General features: G+C 48.4%; 1 protein-coding gene across 4 annotated transcripts in view; it reads right to left on the bottom strand.

The window, feature by feature from the left end:
• The window catches only part of LOC310753897 (nuclear pore complex protein Nup214-like), a 34,860-nt gene extending 18,338 nt beyond the window's left edge, over positions 1–16,522 (bottom strand). For 2 of the 4 annotated variants that reach the window (XM_083595245.1, XM_083595243.1), the window contains exons 1-4: positions 15,735–16,522; positions 13,333–13,403; positions 10,039–10,186; positions 1,016–1,168 (exon numbers count right to left, since the gene is read on the bottom strand). In XM_083595245.1, coding sequence (XP_083451371.1) covers positions 1,016–1,168; positions 10,039–10,186; positions 13,333–13,403; positions 15,735–16,251 — 889 coding nt within the window. In that variant the 5' untranslated portion in view covers positions 16,252–16,522. The remainder of the gene's footprint in view (positions 1–1,015; positions 1,169–10,038; positions 10,187–13,332; positions 13,404–15,734) is intronic. The other 2 variants (XM_083595244.1, XM_083595246.1) reach the window with 2 other exon arrangements.
• Positions 16,523–20,643: the final 4,121 nt, after the last annotated feature.

Raw genomic sequence — 20,643 nt, 5'->3', positions numbered from 1 at the left:
CTTACATTCTGAACACACTCTGATGCGCAGACCTAGTCCGGGAACAGCGCCAGAGTGTGTTCTTGGAGTTGGTGACCTCTTGCTCCAAGATAAGAGTATAGGAACAGGAATACCCTTTTATGGTCAGAGGTACAGGAAGGAAAACCCTTTTATGGTTAAGAGTACCAGAGCAGGAACACCTGTGATGTCAACCTGCGTGTACAAGCTGACATGACTGGATTCCTGGGGAAGGGGGGAGAGGGTGCCTGGAGGATATATATACTGCATGAAAACTCTCATTTCTTTGGACTTCCTGTGGACTCACCACGCAAGTGCCTTTCTGCTGCTCTGGAGAGCAGAAATAAAGAACTCTTTCTCTGAACCAACCCTCGGTGTCATTTGACTTCCTTCCTCCCGTCCGGGAGCAACGCAGAGCCCACCAATCGGTAAAGTCTAATAAGGCTACAGAATCACACCCTTTGCACCTCCTGGCTGCACAGTTTTCTGTTTGGCTGCCAATCTGAGCCTTGAAAAGAAGAAAGAAGTAAAAAGTGGAAGGGAGAACACAAGAACATCAGAAGTGTCTGGCTGCTGTATCAGGCAAGTGGCTCATCTTGAGCTGTACCAGGTTCCCACAAGGCCCAGCCGGAAGCCACAAGGGAAAACCCACAAGAAAACTCAAAGCCAATGTCCCCTACGTGATGATGTGTAAGTTGGCCTAGAATGCAAGATCTGATGTAACTGTTGTTCAAAAGGCAGGAGGATCTTCCCGATGCTAGAAGAACGAGTTCTCCCCATTTCTCCCCATAGTGGGGAAAGCTTGGTTGTAGAGCATCCACTCTACATGCAGAAGGTCCCAGGTTCAATCCCTAGCATCTCTAGGTAGAGCTGGGAATGTCCCCTGCCTGAAACCCTGGGAGAAGGGCCATTTCTGCCAGTCAGCACTGACACTACTGGGGCAGATGAACCAAAGGGTCTGACTTGGCGGAAGGCAGCTTCCTATGTCCACAATTAAAAACAATAGACAAACTAACACCTGCTTTAGTCGGGCTGGAGAACCCAAAGCCTTGAGATGCCACGCTCCCTCCACCAGAGCTGAATGTGCCCATCGGCTTCTGCTCGCCAAAGGAGGTGGTGGTGCCAAATCCAAAGGTCTTGGCACCACTGTTTCCAAAAAGGCTTGACGTATCTGGGGCAGGGAGAAACGAGAGTCTTTTCTTACATACCAGAAAAAGGCCCACCTCCCCCAAAAAGTGCCCAAAGCCCAATGGGGGGGGGGGAGAGACACAATGAGGATCAGGGGTTTAAGATGGCACATGTCACCGCTTGCCTATGGTGAGAAAGCATCGGCACCAGATGAACAGCATCTTTTCTTGAAATGGAAATACTTTTTTTTCTTTTTCATTTAACTTCAGGACCATTATACTTATTATCTGAACTGCTACTGCTGCTATACCACATGCACACACATATACACTCCTCCCTGAGAAGATTGGATGGAATTCTCTTCCTGGTCAAATAGGCTAGACACACTAGGTTGTTTTTCCTCCCCTAGGCACTATTTGGCTTTCTGGGCTCGCTCAAGCCATCTGCTTTTCAGAAGAGGTTGACCATCTGAACCAGCAACAACCAGTCTGGAATCAAAGAAGTGATGCCTGCAGGGGGATGGGGGGCTTTGTATCAAACTGCCCATCTTAAAATGTGAATACTGAGCGTCATGACACCACAGAAAAGGGCGGGGTGGCCCCTCTATGAAGAGCAGGAGAAAAGATTTTAAATGACAACCATCTATTGATAGCCACCAATGAAAAAATTACCACCTTATCATGGATGCCAGGAATCAAAGTCACATGTAATAAGCAGCAAAATATTATAACAGAGAAATACAGTAAGCATGCAACTTACATGGGGGTTACATTCTGGGGATCTTCCCTAAAGCTAAGGGCTGATGGCAGTTGCAGCCCCATAGGCTTCCAGCCTGTTGGGTTAAGGCTGTAACTCAAACCACTTTTCCACCAGGTTGGAGTTTCTGCTGGTCTCTTCTCATTCCGCCTGCCAAAAGTGTGGGCAGGCAGGAAGTAGGCTAGATACTGGAACCCCTGCCAGCAGCAGTCCACAGGAAGCCCTGAAGCAGAGGGTTCTGGGAGCAGCCCCACTGCTATCACTTGAAGGCCCAATTGGGCCTGTCTCCCTGATGGGTTGAGCAAAAGGGCTACAGATGCAGCTCCACCATTCTGGATTCAGGACACCACTGCTACTTGTTCCTGCATTTTCAGCAAAACAGTGAGACAGATGCACTATAACGTGCACAAAGAGAAAGTATAAAGCCTGTCTTCTCAAAGTGCCTCTACATCCATGTCCAGTTATGGCTCACAGAAGTGAAAGCCTCACTGATCTTCAGAATCAGAATCCTCTTTCAAACCCCAGGGGCTAGGAAAGTTCAAAAGAGTACTAGTGTTGTGAGTGTGGAAACTTCTCTTTACCACTCAACGATAAGACACATGTATATGTTCCAAGACCTCTTTGTCCTTAGATTTAGGGGACTGGGCTCAAGACTGCAGCTTCTTTCTGAACCCAGCCCCCTTTATTAATTGTTTGTGTGTGTGTGTGTGTGTGTGTGTGTGTGTGAGAGAGAGAGAGAGAGAGAGAATGGATTATTCACTACATTAATTTGAATTAGAAAACTTATCAGAGTAACACTATTATTATTATTATTATTATTATTAATTTGTAAGAATATTAATAAACCATCAACTCATAAGAAAAATATCTTGGTGGTGTACAAAATAATTACATTATACAATCAGGGGTGCTGACTTGCCCCTCGCATTGAGGGGGTGTGGCGGTGCGTGACATTATACGCCCCTCTGTACAACGTGCCCCTGCCTGCCTGGCGGCAGCAGGGTATAGAATGTGCAAAGGGCGATTTCCCCTCTCCACACATCCCGGCTCCACCCAGCACACGAGTGCTCTCCCGGTGGTGGCAGGTGGCAGGGAATGGCGGCCTGCTCAATATTGGCGGAGCTCAGCCCCCTGCCCACAAATACTGAGGGGACTGGAGCCCTTTCCGCCCCCTATAGTTGGCTGATCATAATACAGAAAAGAATGACCGCTGCTGAATCAAATTAATGCTCTAAAAGTGCTTAGTGGCAGAAAAGCATTTTCAGCAGGTGACAAAATGTCAAAACAGTAGGTACTCATCTCATTTCAATAGGAACAAGGTCCCAAAATACTGACGCCACTACATTAAAAAGCCTTAGTATGCATTGGAGCTAAATCAGGGAGGGGAACCTTTTTCAGACCAAGGGCAACTTTCCCTTCCGGACAACCTTCCTGGGGCCACATGCCAGGGTGGGCAAGGCCAGTGGCAAATGTGAGTGGAGCAACGAATGGCAATTCTGCCTTTGTACAGTAGGCTAGTTTCTACACACCTTCACATACACAGAGCCCTCTCTATCCTCCATCAGGGCAAGCAAGAGGCGTGATCAGAGTTCAAGGACACATTGCAGCCAGGCAAACACACTCAAGGAGGGTGTGAAGTAGGGTTGGGGTGGGGTGGGGCCTTGGGAGAGTTAAGAGTGCTGAGGGTTGTTAAGTGACCCTTCTTCCCCTCCTGGAGTGGTTATTACAATCAATCTTTCTTCCCAGGGAACTCTGGGAACTGTAGCTCTGTGAGGTGGGACAGCAGTCTCCTAACAACTCTCAGCACCCTGAACAAACTACAGTTCCCAGAATTCTTTGGGGGAAGCCATGACTGTTCAAAGTGGGACCATAGTGCTTTAAGTGTATGGTGAGAATGGGGCTTTTAGCAAAACAGAAATGAAAACACAACTTAACACAAAAGTTAAAACACCTCTAAAAGGCCTGACAAGACCTATCTCACATCTAGCAGGAGAGGGGCCCAGAGAAGGGCCTCCGGTGCAGAAATTTAATACAAAAGCAGGTTTGTGTGTAAAGAGACACCTAAATGGTACATGGGTCCTAAGCTGCTTATAGGGACACTGAAGTGAGCCCATGTGAACCAAGATTTGAAATCACAAACCCAGGAGCTCTGTAACTAATGGTTGGCTGCCAAGGAGACTTGATCTCCCCACCTCCATCACTTCCAAAATCAATTCCCATTTCCACCCTGGGCTTTGTTGCTATTGTGAAAGCCAAAAGATTCTGGTTGGCCTAGAAGAGGGGTCAGCAAACTTCTTCCGCAGGGGGCCGGTCCACTGTCCCTCAGACCTTGTGGGGGGCCGGACTATATTTTTTTTTGGGGGGGGGGGGAATCTGCCTTGCCGTGGCAAAGGGGCTTGAATAACTCAGAGAAGCTATGAGCTATGCCAAGCAGGGCACCCAAGATGAACAGGTCATAGTGGAGAGTTTTGACCAAACATGATCCACCTGGAGGAGGAACCGGCAAGCCACTCCAGTATCCCTGCCAAGAAAACTCCATGGACAAAGACAACAGGCATATAAAAGTTATGACGCTGGAAGATGAGCCCCTCAGGTCGGAAGGCGTCCAACATGCTACTGAGGAAGAGCAGAGGACAAGTCCAACTAGATTCAGAGCTGATGAAGTGGCTGGGCCAAAGCCGAAAGGTTGCTCAGTTGCGGATATGGCTGGAAGTGAAAGGAAAGTCCAATGCTGTAAAGAAAAATATTGCATAGGAACCTGGAATGTAAAGAGGACTTCCGGGTTGGCGCCTCCGGTAATGGCGGAATTCCTCTGATCGGGAGGAATTTGCCCCGTGGGAATTTGGGTCTGGCCGTCACGGCAAAGGCGGAGACCCGTTAAAAATCACAGGCGGGTGAAGCCTGTGAACGTGGGATTCGGCAGGCACCTTTTGCGCCTCCCCTACTCACGGGGAAACCCAATTTCGGGGATCCGGAGCGACGTGGGGTGAGCGGCGCGGTGCTTTGAATCGTCTGCTTTTTCCACGGAGTGAAGCCGCATAGCTGTTGCCGGAGAGCGCTGACTTTTTCCTGTGGACAATTTGACTCTAAAGTAACTACCCGTGAGTAGAGCTGAATCGGAAGAATTGGATTTTTAAACGTCTAATTTGGCATCGTAACGGGGAGGTTCAATACAGGAAGTCCGCCTTCCCCTTTTGTAAATAGACTGAAGCAATGAGGCTGCAAGCTGAAGTCTTGAAAAGCCTATTGTAAAGGACTAAATTTCCATCGGTAAAGAACATTAAACCCCCCCTTGGAGGCAGGAGAAGAGGGGGGGAAGTTGTGAACTGAATATGCCTGCGGGAGAGAGCAAAGAGAGTTAAAATACCGCCGCTCAGACCCTGGGAACGGGCTGCTAGCAGGACTGACGTTTTTTGGAATGTTCACTGACAGCGATTAGAACGTTCGTTGACAGCTAGCTAATAAGAGAAATACATTGTTTCTACTGTCTCCTTCTGCTTTCAAAAAGGAGCAAAAGTAACCGAAAATTGAAACTAACTTCATTGTTTGAGCTGTGTCTAAAAAAGGACATTACTTACTAATATAAACAGAAACTGTTTCCCTCTAGAGGAAGCCTCTGAAACTGCTACAAGAGTTGGGCTGGGGGAATTTCCAGCTGCAAGATAAAAAGCTGTGAGACTCTGGGACTGACCTTGAATCGGTTAAGTGTTATGGCAAAAGTATCAGCATACACAAAATCAAGAGAAATGTCGACAGAAGAAGCCTTAGTGGATGCATTAAGTAAGATAAATGATTCACTGGAACAGCTTAACAAGAAGGTGGATGTGGCAACTACTAAAATTGATTTAAATACAGAAAGTATAAATAATTTGGGACAAAAGGTGAATATCAATACAGAAACCATCCAGAAATTGATACAGGAATCTACTCCGACATGGCAGACTGTGGAGGAAGCTAGGGAGAAAGTTGTTGCTGCTGAACGTAAAGTAACACAATTGGAGAGAGAGAGAGTCCCAGCCTTACAGATGCAACTTGTTGACCATAAGTTGATGTCTGCTATGACTGAATTTAAAGAAAATCAGATGAATTTGTGGATCAGAGCCCTACCTGAACTGGAGAAGGAAAGTTTGATACATTTCCTCACACAGGAATTTGCTGATTTTTGGGACTTGGGTCAAGAAGAGATTAAAATTGTGAGGGCCTTCAGACTTGGAAGAGGAGGGAAAAAAGAGAAGAACAGAATAAGAGACTGTTGGCACTACCAGAAGAACCTAGAAGAACAACAGTTAAGAGTGGAAATTTTTAAAGACGTCCCGAAATACCTTTTGGATCTTAGGTCTAACTACGGAGATTTGGTTGTCCTGTCGAGAAGGAATAAAATCATCTTTAGGTGGGAGTTTCCCCAAGGTCTACTCTTTAGCCTCAAAGGAAGGAAAATAAAAATAAGATCAGCAGAAGACAAACTAAAGTTTTTATATAAATATGAAGAAGACCTGCAGAAGGGACTTGGAAAAGAGCTAAGAGCATCGGACAGAAGATCACCAGGTTGATGGACTATAGGTAACTGGCGGAAATGACTGGCAGAATCTGAGACCAGGGAGAAGAGACAGTGGAAGAAGACTGGAAAAAGTTCAAAGACTATTTATAGAAATATTGTAAAATTAATGAGTGTTAGAAAAATGTTGGAATGAAGTTATATGGCTTTACTAGAAATGTTATAAGGAATTAAGTACAAATAGATTATTAGCGTATTAAAGGGAAAATAAGGTTAAAATATGTTAAGATAATTATACGACAGAAAACAGAGGAAGATGGAAGGGAATTGCTGAAACAATTAATAGAAGTGGAATACAAAAAGGGAGGTGTGAGGAGGTCGTTGAAATAAGTGAATGAAAGATAAGATTTTGAAATTGTATGATGTGTGTATGATGTGTTTTAAACTGTTTTTGTCTTGTTTTGTTTACTTTATTGTATTAGTGTTGTGTAATGTTTTTATATTGTATTGTATTGTATTGTTCTTTTTCTTTCGTTTTTTCTCTTTTCTTTCCTTCTTTGTAGTGTTTAAAAGTAATAAATATTATTTTTTTAAAAAAAGGGAACCTGGAATGTAAAAACCATGAACCTTGGTAAGCAAGATGTGGTAAAAAATGAGATGGGAAGAATAAATATTGACATCCTGGGCATCAGTAAACTAAAATGGACGGGAATGGGCAAATTCAGTTCGGATGGCCATCATATCTACTACTGTGGGCAAGAATCCCGTAAAAGAAATGGAGTGGCCTTCATAGTCAACAAAAGAGTGGCAAAAGCTGTACTGTGATGCAATCTCAAAAATGATAGAATATCTCGATACGAATCCAAGGCAGACCTTTTAACATCACAGTAATCCAAGTTTATGCACCAACCACTGGTGCTGAAGAAACTGAAATTGACCAATTCTATGAAGACTTACAACACCTTCTAGAAATGACACCAAAGAAGGATGTTCTTCTCATTATAGGGGATTGGAATGCTAAAGTAGGGAGTCAAGAGATAAAAGGAACAACTGGCAAGTTTGGCCTTGGAGTTCAAAACGAAGCAGGGCAAAGGCTAATAGAGTTCTGTCAAGAGAACAAGCTGGTCATCACAAACATGCTTTTCCATCAACACAAGAGATGAATCTACACATGGACATCACCAGATGGGCAGCATCGAAATCAAATTGATTATATTCTCTGCAGCCAAAGATGGAGAAGCTCTATACAGTCAGCAAAAACAAGACCTGGAGCTGACTGTGGCTCAGATCATCAGCTTCTTACAGCAAAATTCAAGCTTAAACTGAAGAAAGTAGGAAAAACCACTGAGCCGGTAAGATACAATCTAAACCAAATCCCTTATGAATACACAGTGGAAGTGAGGAACAGGTGTAAGGATTCAGATTTGGTGGACAGAGTGCCTGAAGAACTATGGATGGAGGCTCGTAACATTATACAGAAGGCAGCAACGAAAACCATCCCAATGAAAAGGAAATGCAAGAAAGCAAAGTGGCTATCTAATGAGACCTTACAAATAGCGGGAGAGAGAAGGCAAGCAAAATGTGACGAAGATAGTGAAAGATACAGGAAATTGAATGCAGATTTCCAAAAAATAGCAAGGAGAGACAAGAAGGCCTTCTTAAACGAGCAATGCAAAGAAATAGAGGAAAACAATAGAATGGGAAAAACCAGAGATCTGTTCAAGAAAATTGGAGATATGAAAGGAACATTTCGTACAAAGATTTCCATAATAAAAGACAAAAGTGGTAAGGACCTAACAGAAGCAGAAGACTTCAAGAAGAGGTGGCAAGAATACACAGAGGAATTATACCAAAAAGAAATGGATGTCTTGTATACCCCAGGTAGTGTGGTTGCTGACCTTGAGCCAGACATCCTGGAGAGTGAAATCAAATGGGCCTTAGAAAGCACTGCAAATAACAAGGCCAGTGGAAGTGATGGCATTCCAGGTGAACTGGGACATTCCAGCCAAAATGGGAGTGCCTGATCACCTTATCTGTCTCCTGAGAAATCTCTATGTGGGACAAGAAGCTACAGTTAGAACTGGATATGGAACAACTGATTGGTTCAAAATTGGGAAAGGAGTACGACAAGGCTGTATATTGTCTCCCTACTTATTTAACTTATATGCAGAATTCATCATGCGAAAGGCTGGACTGGATGAATCCCAAGCCGGAATTAAGATTGCCGGAAGAAATATCAACAACCTCAGATATGCAGATGACACAACCTTGATGGCAGGAAGTGAGAAGGAATTAAGCATTAACCTTATAATGAGGGTGAAAGAGGAGAGCGCAAAATATGGTCTGAAGCTCAACATCAAAAAAACGAAGATCATGGCCACTGGGCCCATCACCTCCTGGCAAATAGAAGGGGAAGAAATGGAGGCAGTGAGAGATTTTACTTTCTTGGGCTCCATGATCACTGCAGATGGTGACAGCAGTCACGAAATTAAAAGACACCTGCTTCTTGGGAGAAAAGCAATGGCAAACCTAGACAGCATCTTAAAAAGCAGAGACATGACATTGCCTACAAAGGCCCGTTTAGTTCAAGCTATGGTTTTCCCAGTAGTGTTGTATGGAAGTGAGAGCTGGACCATAAAGAAGCCTGATAACAGAAGAATTTATGCTTTTGAATTATGGTGCTGGAGGAGACTCTAGAGAGTCCCATGGACTGCCAGAAGATCAAACCTATCCATTCTGGAGGAAACCAGCCCTGAGTGCTCACTGGAAGAACAGATCCTGAAGCTGAGGCTCCAATACTTTGGCCACCTCATGAGAAGAGAAGACTCCCTGGAAAAGACCCTGATGTTGGGAAAGATTGAGGGCACAAGGAGAAGGGGACAACAGAGGACGAGATGGTTGGACAGTGTTCTCGAAGCTACGAACATGAGTTTGACCAAACTGCGGGAGGCAGTGGAGGACAGGAGTGCCTGGCATGCTCTGGTCCATGGGGTCACGAAGAGTTGAACCCGACTAAATGACTAAACAACAACAACAAATGATGCAAGAGCACCACGAGCCCCAGTGGCTGCTTACCTGTGTCTTGCGAGCTGCAGAGGCTGGCGGCAGTGGAGGGATGATGAGTGGTGTGCGAAAGGGCTCTGGAGAGGGGCTGCTTAAAATGGCAGCCACTCAAATGCTGCTGCTCCTGGCACCAACAAAGCCCAGCCCCCTTCCTCCTCTAGGCAGGGCAGGGAGAAGCCAGGAGGAGGCGCTGCCGCCACCGTGTGAGGGAGAGGGAAAGAACGTGCGAGCTGGCGATCCAAGCGGTGATTCCTGGACCGTCTGCGGGCCGGATCCAGAAGGCAATTGGGCCTGATCCGGCCCGCGGACCTTAGTTTGCCGACCCATGGCCTAGAAATTAGGTCCCTGGCCCACACTAGTTGATCACTTGGTTCTTTGCTTCCACTGTCAATGCAAACAGATTCAATTTATAAAGTGCTCCAATGAAGGGGACGTTCTACACGGGGGGATAGGTCATTCACATAAGGTGATGACACATAGGTGATGCAGGTCTTCCAGCATTTGGGGGGGGGGAGAACACCCTGTGTGAATCAGCCAGTTCTGAGGAACAAAGATGGACTGGCTATGACACTGAACACGCAAGACTTGGCAGTACTTACTCCGGGTGGCCGAGGAACCAAATCCCCCACCGGTGGCGCTGAAAGGGTTCTTATCTGCTGCCTCATGGCTTGGCTTTCCTCCTAGGCCACTGAAAAAACTCCCGCCGCTGCTTCCAGACCCGAAGAGACCCCCGCCAGAAGAAGTCTGCTGTAAGGAGGAACAAAAAGTGGGGGAGAACTGTTTTCACTGGCTCGCAGGTACACAGGGGCCAGCTTCCATGAGGACTAGAAGCATTCCTTAAGCAACCCTGCAGACTTGGGCTAGGATCCAAAAAGTGTTAGTGGGCTGGCAAATTCTCCGACTCTATATTTATTTTAGATACAGTGGTACCTCTAGTTGCGGACATGACCCGTATCAGGGTGCCATTCGCACCCCGAAAAGTCCGCAACTAGAGTGGCGCTTCTGCGCAAGTGCGAAGCACGATAGAGCACTTTTGCACATGTGTGAAGCGCACAGAACGCTTCTACGTGTGCGGGAAAACCCAGAAGTATACAGGTGAAACTCGGAAAATTAGAATATCGTGGAAAATTTCATTTATTTCAGTAACTCAACTTAAAACGTGAAACGAATATATGAGATAGACTCATGACATACAAAGCGAGATATGTCAAGCCTTTATTTGTTATAATTGTGATGAATATGGGGTACAGCTGATAAAAAACCCAAATTAACAATCCCAGAAAATTAGAATATTGTGAAAAGGTGCAGTAGCTATTCAATCCATAACACCTGCAATGGGTTCAGTAGGAAGCACAATCATGGGGAAGGCTGCTGACCTGACAGTTGTGCAGAAAGCCGTCATTGAGACCCTCCATAAGGAGGGAAAGCCTCAAAGGGTAATTGCAGAAGAAGTTGGATGTTCCCAAAGTGCTGTATCAAAGCACATTAATGGAAAGTTATGCGGAAGGGGAAAGTGTGGAACAAAAAGCTGCACAAGCAGCAGGGATGATCACAGCCTGGAGAGGATTGTCAGGAAAAGACCATTCAAACGTGTTGGGGACTTTCACAAGGAGTGGGCTGAGGCTGGAGTTAGTGCATCAAGAGCCACCACACACAGAAGGATCCTGGAGATGGGCTTCAAATGTCATATTCCTCTTGTCAAGCCGCTCCTGAACAAGAAACAACGTCAGAAGCATCTTGCCTGGGCTAAAGAAAAAAAAAAAAAAGAACTGGTCTGTTGCTCAGTGGTCCCAAGTCCTCTTTTCTGATGAGAGCAACTTTTGCATCTCATTTGGAAACCAAGGACCCAGAGTCTGGAGGAAGAATGGGGAGGCACACAATGCCAGATGCTTGAAGTTTAGTGTGAAGTGTTGATTTGGGGAGCCATGCCATCAGCTGCTGTTGGTCCACTGTGCTTCATTAAGTCCAGGGTCAACGCAGCAGTCTACCAGGAGATTTTGGAGCACTTCATGCTTCCTTCTGCAGATGAGCTTTATGGGGATGCTGACTTCATTTTCCAGCAGGACTTGGCACCTGCCCACACTGCCAAAAGTACCAAAACCTGGTTCAATGCCCATGGGATTACTGTGCTTGATTGGCCAGAAAACTCGCCTGACCTGAACCCCATAGAGAATCTATGGGGCATTGCCAAGAGAAAGATGAGAGACATGAGACCTAGCAATGCAGAACAGCTGAAGGCTGCTATTGAAGCATCCTGGTCTTCCATAACACCTCAGCAGTGCCACAGGCTGATAGCATCCATGCCACACCGCATTGAGGCAGTAATTGATGCAAAAGGGGCCCAAACCAAGTACTGAGTACATATGCATGCTTCTACTTCTCAGAGGTCCAGTATTGCTCTATTTGCAGTCCTTGTTTTGCTGATTTCATTTAATATTCTAATTTTCTGAGATTGTTAATTTGAGGTTTTCATCAGCTGTACGCCATAATATCACAATCATAACAAATAAAGGCTTGACATATCTCGCTTTGCATGTCATGAGTCTGTCTCATATATTAGTTTCACCTTTTAAGTTGAATTACTGAAATAAATGAACTTTTCCACGATATTCTAATTTTCTGAGTTTCACCTAGGTTTGCCGTGTTCGCAACCCTAAAATCCGCAACATGAAGCGAATGCAACTAGAGGTATGACTGTACTTATATACTGCTTTTACATACAAAAAAATTGGCGAAATGTATATAGCATGATTTTCAAAAGTTATTTGTTAAAGTGGACTACAATTAAAGGAAAAGAAAGTCGCAATTATTATTTTTTAAATCACAACAGCAACAGAAGATAAAACACACATACACACATGCACATAAAAACATCCCTGAAAAGTTTTGACAGCTTATTTAAAAGGGTCATTCTCTAGGACTGACTGTCCTGAAGCTGGAAACAGATTCCAGGGTTTAGGTACCACCACCCAAGAGTTACTGGTACTGCTTGGTATTATCTGCTAACCTGACCGATGAATTGGACGGAACAGCCATGAGTGTAGAAAGCAAGTATTAAGTAGACAATGTGTTCAACTTCATCTGTACCTCTGGGGAATTGCGGTGGGCTATAGACATCTGAATACTCGCAAGCTGCGAAGGACAACATATTTCCTCCCGTCTTCTAGGCTTTTCCTCCCCCTACTCTGCTAAGCACACAGGAGTCATCTTTTCTAGGGGAAAGAATCTGAATCCTGTGAGATTAGCAAAGTGGGCGGGGGGGGGGGGTTAGGGAGGTGGGAAAGGAGCCAGCCAATGAGTTCCTGCAAGATGGGAGGTTGGATTTTGGGGAACAGATTTAAGATGATAAGAAAAGCCTGCTGGATCAGCCACCCAGTTGCCCCAATGGGAAACCCACAAGCAGAACCTAAGCAAACGGAGCAACTCTCTCCTTCCTGGGGTCTCCAAAAACTGGTGTTCAGCAACATCACTACTTCAAACAGTGAAGGCAGAGCACAGGCATTTTTTCATGGTCAGGTGAGCTAGGATATAAAAGCTCATGTGGTCTTTAAGGTTCCTCGACTCATATTGCTCTGCACTGTATGAAGCACTTCCTTGCATGTCCCTGAATCAACCACAATGCAAATCTACGGCAGGATGAACCAAGGTAGTGCCCTCCAGAATGTTGTTGGATTCCAGCTTCCAGCAGCCCCGGCCAGGATGGCCAGTGGTCAGGGATGATGGGAGGCAGGAGATGAGCAGCATCCAGAGGGCAACACATCGGCTACTCCTGATCTACGGTCTTGGAATATATAAACCCCTAAGGGGGATTCCCCTGCTCTTCCCACCAGAACCAAGCACAGGGGGGTTTTTTGCCCATGAAGAAGTGTGACAATAAGTTTAGGAAAGATTACCTGGCCAAAGAGGTTCCCGCTGGTGTTGGTCGCTTGCCCGAACATAGGGCCTGGGCTGCTTGAGCCAAATGCTGGACATGGGAGAAAAAGAAAGAAAAGAGGGCAGGGAGAAAGAGTCAGCATTTAGACACAAGACAAATGAGGACTGCTGGACTAGAACCAAAGATATGAGTTTGAGGGGAAGAGTCAGTCTGGATGATGCCAGGAGTCCCTTCCAAGTATTGGGATCCTGTGTCTGGGGCAGAATGCATGAGAGCAAGCTTGCCAAGCCAGTCCCTTTGTCCAGGCTAGGGGTTGCCAAAGTAGGAAGCTGTTATCACTGGATCAAGTTCATCAATTTTGTTGAATTAATTAACCTAAATATATTTGTCTTTTGAATAACTCTGCCATTGATTAACACAGTGTTTTGAATTCCACTGTGTTGTCAATGCCCTTGGTGAATCATGCAAATTCTGAATAATGCTTTTTATAGGGTAGGGAGCACTGGGGATGAGTTTATGGAACCAAGGGGGAAGTGGCCTGAAAGACTTTGGGAACCACTGGACTGTGCTAGCTGAGGCTGATGGGAGCTGTAGTCCAAACAGCCAGGTTAGCTGGGAGATACAATCCAAAGTGTCTAGAGGAGAACAAGTCAGTGAAGGAGACCACAGAATATAGACTTGCGTGTGCAGAATGAGGAGGCCTTGCTAGAAATGCCACTGCCATGTCAAGTTTGTAGGAGATGCATTGATGTGTGGCAGGCTATGGAACTTCCCCTCTTACGAGTTGAGTGTGGCCCCCTCCTTGTATAATTTTTCACAAAAATGTACTTCTTTGCCCAGGTCTTTTGAGAGGAAGTGGGGAGGAGAGAGGAGGACTGTGCCATAGCTCAGTGGGGTTGAGCACCTGCTTTGCATGCAGAAGGCCCCAGGTTCAATCCCCAGTCATATCTCTGGGAAGGGCTGGGAAAGACTCCCTTGCCTGAGATGTGGGAGAGATGTTGCCAGCCCATGTGGACACCACTGATCACCTGATCAGTATATGGTAGCTTCCTACATTTAGTGATGTCATCTGGGCGCCCCCTATTGCGGTGCTCTTGCTGGCCTTGATTGCTATGCAAAATGGTTTTAATTGTGGGCTTAGTGATAAGCACAGCATGGCCTCAACATGTTACATTAAGCCAGGATAGGCAACGTGGTGCCCTCTGTACATGGATGAGCTTCAACTCCCATCACCTCGCCTTTTCTCCAAAAAAAGCAAAAATACTGAGCAATGCTGAGGTTCTAAAATCTTGAAGGAATTAAAAAAGCCTGGATTTCCATTAAATACATCTCAAAATGGCAGCAACTGCTAAATTAGTCCCAGCCGAGGACTCAGATTTCCTTTGTGCGAGAAGGATCTGGAGCTGTGTTAATCACCTGTTCCCATGAAAAGATAATGAAATGTTTGTATTAAAAAGAATTCCCCTGCTCACTTCAAAATGCACACCCTGCCATCAAAACTAAGACACTTTCCTGTAATTAAGGCCCCTTTCCTGTAGGCAGGGCTCACTTATGCCTTTTAAAGATATTTTGTCCCGGTAATTAGCAGGGCGGGAGGGGGTGTTCTTTCTTAAATGTGCATCTTGTATATTGAAACCTACTTAGTTTTCCACCTTTGGGCACTGTGATCCATGGGGAGAGCTCCCTCCGCCCCATCCCCCTGCTGTGCTTCTGGGGAGTGGAATGTCTTGATGGATCATGCCCTGGGCTTCCCCCATCACCTTTCCTGTACATTACAGGGGCCTCCAGGCAGCAACTGCATTTCCAATTCTTTCAGTGAGAAAACTAAAAATGTCCCGGATCATTGATATTTCTTCTGAAAACTTGAGGTTTTTCAAGTCACCTTTAAATTTTTGTGGGGTACCATTTAAGGTGCCACAGGACACCTCATGGGAACACAGGAAGAACACCAGAAGCTGTCTTATTTGGAGTCAGATCACTGGTCTTTCAAGCTCAGTATTGTCTACACTGACTGGCAGTGGCTCTCCGGGATTTCAGGCAGGGAGTCTTTCTCAGCCAGCCCTGGAGATGCTGCTAGAGAATGAACCTGGGACCTTTTGCATGCAAAGCAGATGTTTCACCAATGAGTCATGGACCTTTCCCTTAAAAAATAAAGCAAGAATCTAGTCCGCATGGATCTGAATGAAGGGCTGAATTGAACAGAACCATAGGATGCTGTCTTATAACTGAGCCAGGGCACTGGGTTCAACCAGCTCAGTATTGTCCACACTGAGTCTCATCGACTCTCCTGACCCAACATGGAGATTGTAGGTACTGAAGCTGAGACCTTCTGCATGCAAAGCAGTCCCTCTGCCACTGAGCTACGGCTCTTTCCTCTCCCGCTTAACCCATTACCCTTGGTCCCTGCACATGCCTTCTTACCTGAAGCTTGACAGAAACTGAATCCAGCCAAGGATGTTGGGGTGGCGGTGGCGGCCGCGCCCCCAAAAATGGATGCCCCCTGCCTGAAGATGGAACTCTGCCCCAAAGCCAGGGTGCTGCTTTGGCCAAAGAGGCTGGTGCCTGCAGTGGCCGCAGGCTGTCCAAAAGTGAAGGAGCTGGTGGTGCTTGTGCTGGATGGTGCCCCGAAGATGCTCCCACTGCTGGATGCAGGGGTAGTGGAAGAAGCCATCTGCCCAAATGCAGGAGCAGCCCCAAAGGCTGCCTGGTTGAAGGTGAACCCACTTGATGTGCTGGCTGGCTGGCCAAAGGTGGGGGCTTGGCCAAAGGCTGGCTGAGCAATGCCTGTGGAGGTGGTGGCACCACCAAATGCTGATATACTGAACCCGGGAGTTGCTGCCTGTGTGGTGATGGTGGAGGTGGATGGTGGCGGGGTGGCAGGGGGTTGGTTAAATGGAGAAGGCGGCGCTGCAGAGAGCTGGCCGAAGATGGGGGGCATGGAAGGGGTCACTAAAGCCTCAATTGCAGGTTGGCTGAAGGCTGAGCCAGAAGAGCAGGTGGCGGGGGGGCGGTGCAAACACAGAAGGGGGCGAGATATTGACTGTGAACGCAGAGGTGCCAGTGGCCAGGGCCTGAATGGACGCACTTGGGCTACAGGAAGCTGGAAGCACTCTGGTCACTTCGGCAGGCTGAGAGGCCATGCTTGCTGAAGGCAAGGTTGCTGGAGTGTGCTGGTCCAGAGATGTTGCCACAGAAACCACCTCAGCCTTTGAATCTGAAATATACTCAGAGTCGCAAAGTGATTTCATGCTCTTTATTCAGCTCATAGTGGTGAGGAGGAATGAATGAAAGTCCCCTCAAGGTATCTACTTTATATACATTATTTACACAATGGGCTGCACATGATTGGCTAATTCCGGAATTCTACTATAAGCCATTCAGGTTGTGGATTCACTTCTATCTGGAGCATGATTGGGTGGTTCCTGCCAACCAATCATACTGCTGCATTGTTCTAGGACCAATCAGACTGCTGCATTCTGAATCCTATTGTTCTAGGACCAATCAGACTGCTGCCTTTTGGATCCTATTGTTCTAGGACCAATCAGACTGCTGCAGTTTGGATCCTATTCAACTCAGTACATAACACCCCTCCCCTCTAAGTTCCAGTCCTGCCCGGGAATCGTCGCCGTATCTGGTCGCAGTGGCGGCGCCAGCATTGCCCCCCATCTGTTAGCACCTCGTACGACACGGGGCCAGTGACCCTGGTGACTGTGGCGGGTACCCATGCAGGGCCTGCCCCAAAATTCTTTGCATACACTGGGTCCTGGGCCTCGAAGGTCCGGGGGTTCCTGCCTTCCCCCACCACTACCTCATCCTGAGCTCTATCGGGGTGAAGGCGGTCCAATCTGATTGCAAGGCGCCGACCCATTAGTAGTTCAGCGGGGCTCCGGCCAGTCGTTGAGCTGGGGGTGCTGTGCTATGCTAGAAGGAATGTGGCAAGGCGGTACTCCCAATCCCCTTGCGTCATGCGGTGAAGGGTGTCCTTGGTGGTCCGCACCATGCGTTCTGCTTGGCCATTGGTGGCAGGGTGGAATGGTGCTGAATGGATGTGGCGGATGGCGTTCTGCGCTGTGAAGGTTTGGAATTCTCCTGACGTAAATGCAGTCCCGTTGTCTGAGACGAGAGTGTCAGGGAGCCCGTGGGTTGCAAACAGCCTGCGTAGTACCTGGATGGCTGCAGACGTAGAAGTGGACGGTACCAGTGCGACTTCCAGCCATTTGGTGTAGGAGTCCACCACTATGAAGAATGTTTTCCCCTGAAAGGGGCCAGCGAAGTCCACATGCAGGCGTGACCATGGTGCTCGGGCGGACTCCCAGGACTGGACTGGGGCCCTTGGGGGATCTGGGCGGGATTCTTGGCAGGCCTGGCAGTGTTTGACCCAGGCCTCTATCTCTCTGTCGATCCCCGGCCACCACACATAACTCCTGGCAAGGGCCTTCATTCTTACTACCCCTGGGTGTGTCTCGTGTAGGGCTGTGAGGACCCTTTTGCGGAGGGGCTGGGGAACAACGACCCTGCTTCCCCATAACAGGCACCCCTTGTGGGCCGACAGTTCATGTTTGCGGGTTGTGTAGCCGGCGAATTCTGGCCCGGGGCTGCTGCTGGGCCATCCCCTCCACACCCAGTCCAGGACCCGGGAGATGACCCTATCTTTCTTGGAATGGTGTGCAACTTCTTGTGCCTGAATGGGGCGGTCGGGAAGCAGCTCCAGGCTCATAACTTCTTGTGCAGGTGCTGGGTCGGGGCCTGTTTCCGGTAGTGGTAGCCTGCTGAGGGCATCCGCATGGCCCATCGCCTTCCCAGGGCGGTGAATCAGTGCATACTGGTAGCTGGCAAGGAAAATTGACCACCTGAGGACGCGAGGAGACAGCACTTGGGGGGTCTGCTTTTCGGGGGCAAACAAGCCAAGCAACGGCTTGTGGTCAGTCACCACGGTGAAGGGCCGCCCGTACAAGAAATCATGGAATTTTTTTACTCCCTTCACGATTGCCAGACCCTCCTTGTCAATTTGCGAGTAGTTCCGCTCGGTTGCGTTGAGTGTCTGGGAAAAGTATGCCACCGGTACCTCTCTTCCATCCGGGAGTCGGTGTCCCAGGACAGCGCCAATGCCATAGGGTGAGGCGTCGCATGCTAGCACCACCGGCAGCCTCTCGTCGAAGTGTGCCAAGACCGAGTTTGAGACAAGCAAGTCCTTGACTGCCTGGAATGCGGCCTCCTGGCGCTGGCCCCACACCCAAGGGGCCCGCTTGTCCAGGAGTCTGTGTAGGGGCTCCGCTACCGCCGCCTTGTGGGGAAGGAAGGAATGGTAAAAGTTCAATAGTCCCAAGAAGGCCTGAAGTTCAGTCTTGTTCTTGGGCGCTGGGGCATCACAAATGGCCCGTACCTTGTCCCCAGTCGGGTGGACCCCTTCTGCGTCCACCATAAATCCCAGAAAGTCCACCTGAGGCACTCCTAGTAGACATTTTTCCCGCTTCACCTTGAGACCCGCCGTCTGGAAACGGTGCAGAACGCTGCGGAGGCAGTCCTCAAACTCCTCGGGTGTGAGCCCGGCAATCAACACATCATCGAAGAAGGGGGTGACACCAGGAATCCCTTCAAGGAGAGAGTCTATTAGATTCTGGAATATGCCTGGTGCCACGCTGACACCGAATTGCAGCCGCTTTACCCTGAACGCTCCTCTGTGCGTCACAATCGTCTGTGCCTCTGCTGTGGCCTCATCTACTGGTAGCTGTTGATATGCTTGGGCCAGGTCCAGCTTGCCAAAAATTTTCGACCCAGCCAGGGTAGCAAGGACATGGCTGACCACTGGTACTGGGTATGCATGGGCCGTGAGGGCCTTGTTTATGGTACATTTGTAGTCTGCGCAGATGCGGACCGAACCATTAGGCTTGACGGGTGTGACGATTGGGGTTTCCCAGGGGGCATTAGGCACCGGCTCCAGCACTCCTTGCTCCACGAGTCGGTCCAATTCCTCGTCTATACGGGGTTTCAGGGCGAATGGGACCCGGCGGGCCTTGAGCCTGACCGGTCGTACTGCGGGGTCAAGCTGTAGAGCAATGGGGGGGGGCCATATACTGTCCCAATTTCCCATCGAAAACCCCCGGAAATTCCTTGCATATGGCATCCACGTCCACTTGTAAGGTAGTGTGGTTCACCCCGGTGACGGCTAGCCCCAGTGGTCCAAACCATGCCAATCCCAGTAAGCTAATGTAGGGGCCCTTGACCACAAGCAAGTCCAGTTGCCGCGTCCACCCTCGGTACTGCACCCTGAAGGTCCCCACCCCCATTGTGGGGACCTTACGTTTCTGGAAGTCCCGGAGGGTGAATGGGGCCGGCCTGAGTTTGGGACCCCCAGTAGGACACAGTTTCCTTAAGGTCCTTGCCGAGATTATGGATAGAGTTGAACCCGTGTCAAGCTCCATGCAGCATGGGGCCCCCTCTATCTGTACCTCTACATAAATTTTCTCTACGTTGGGGTGGGGCAACTGGTATACCTGGAAGTCCGTGAGCTCCGTCGAGTTGCCTTGGTGCGTTGGGCCCCGGGACCTGGGGCTCTTGGATTGGTCATCTGATGCCTGGCGTCGGGTGGGCCGAGCTCGACACACCCGGGCGATGTGTCCCAATTTTCTGCACTGCCTGCACTCTGCGTTGCGGAAACGGCAGGTCCTCCTCTCGTGACTTTCTCCACAGCTTGCGCAGTTCCCTCTTTCTCGTCGAGGCAGCTGTGGTATGTGGGCTGCTTGAGTGCGCTGCTGTACTCGGTGCACCTCCTCCCTGTTGGATCCTGAGTCGTCGGTGAGGTCTTCGTGGTGGACCCTCGGTTGGGACGGCTGGCTCGGCCGTGCCTCTTGCATCGACCTCTCGGCAGCTTCCGTTGCCAGGGCCTCCTCCAGAGCGACCTGGAACATTAGGTTCTTCTTAGCGTAGAGGCGTCGTTGCAGCTTCTCATCCTTCAGGCCACCGACGAGGCGGTCACGAAGCATGTTCTCCAGCTCTGAGAAGTTGCAGAACCGGGCAGCTTGGCGGAGAGAGGTCACAAACCCAGTTATGGTTTCCCCAGGGGCTTGCCGCTTTGTGTAGAAGGCATTTCGACGAGCCACCACTGAGGGCTGTGGCGAAAAGTGCCCCTTCAGCTGTTCCATTATTGTTTTGTATGGAACAGTAGCAACGTCTTCAGGCGCAAGGAGAGCCCGGGCGATTTCAAACGTCTCCTCTCCGCAGACGCTGAAGAATATTTCCCTCTTCTTGGCGTCTTCTTCATCGGTGACCCCTTTGGCTTCTAGGAAGAAGGTGAAACGGGAGGCGTACGCTTCCCAGTCTCCAGATGCTG

The sequence above is a fragment of the Podarcis filfolensis genome (genome assembly GCF_964270895.1).
Source record: "Podarcis filfolensis genome assembly, chromosome: W".
In the NCBI taxonomy this organism is placed as follows: domain Eukaryota; kingdom Metazoa; phylum Chordata; class Lepidosauria; order Squamata; family Lacertidae; genus Podarcis; species Podarcis filfolensis.
Note: the sequence above shows the minus strand (reverse complement) of the source record. Positions and strands in the feature narration are given on the sequence as shown.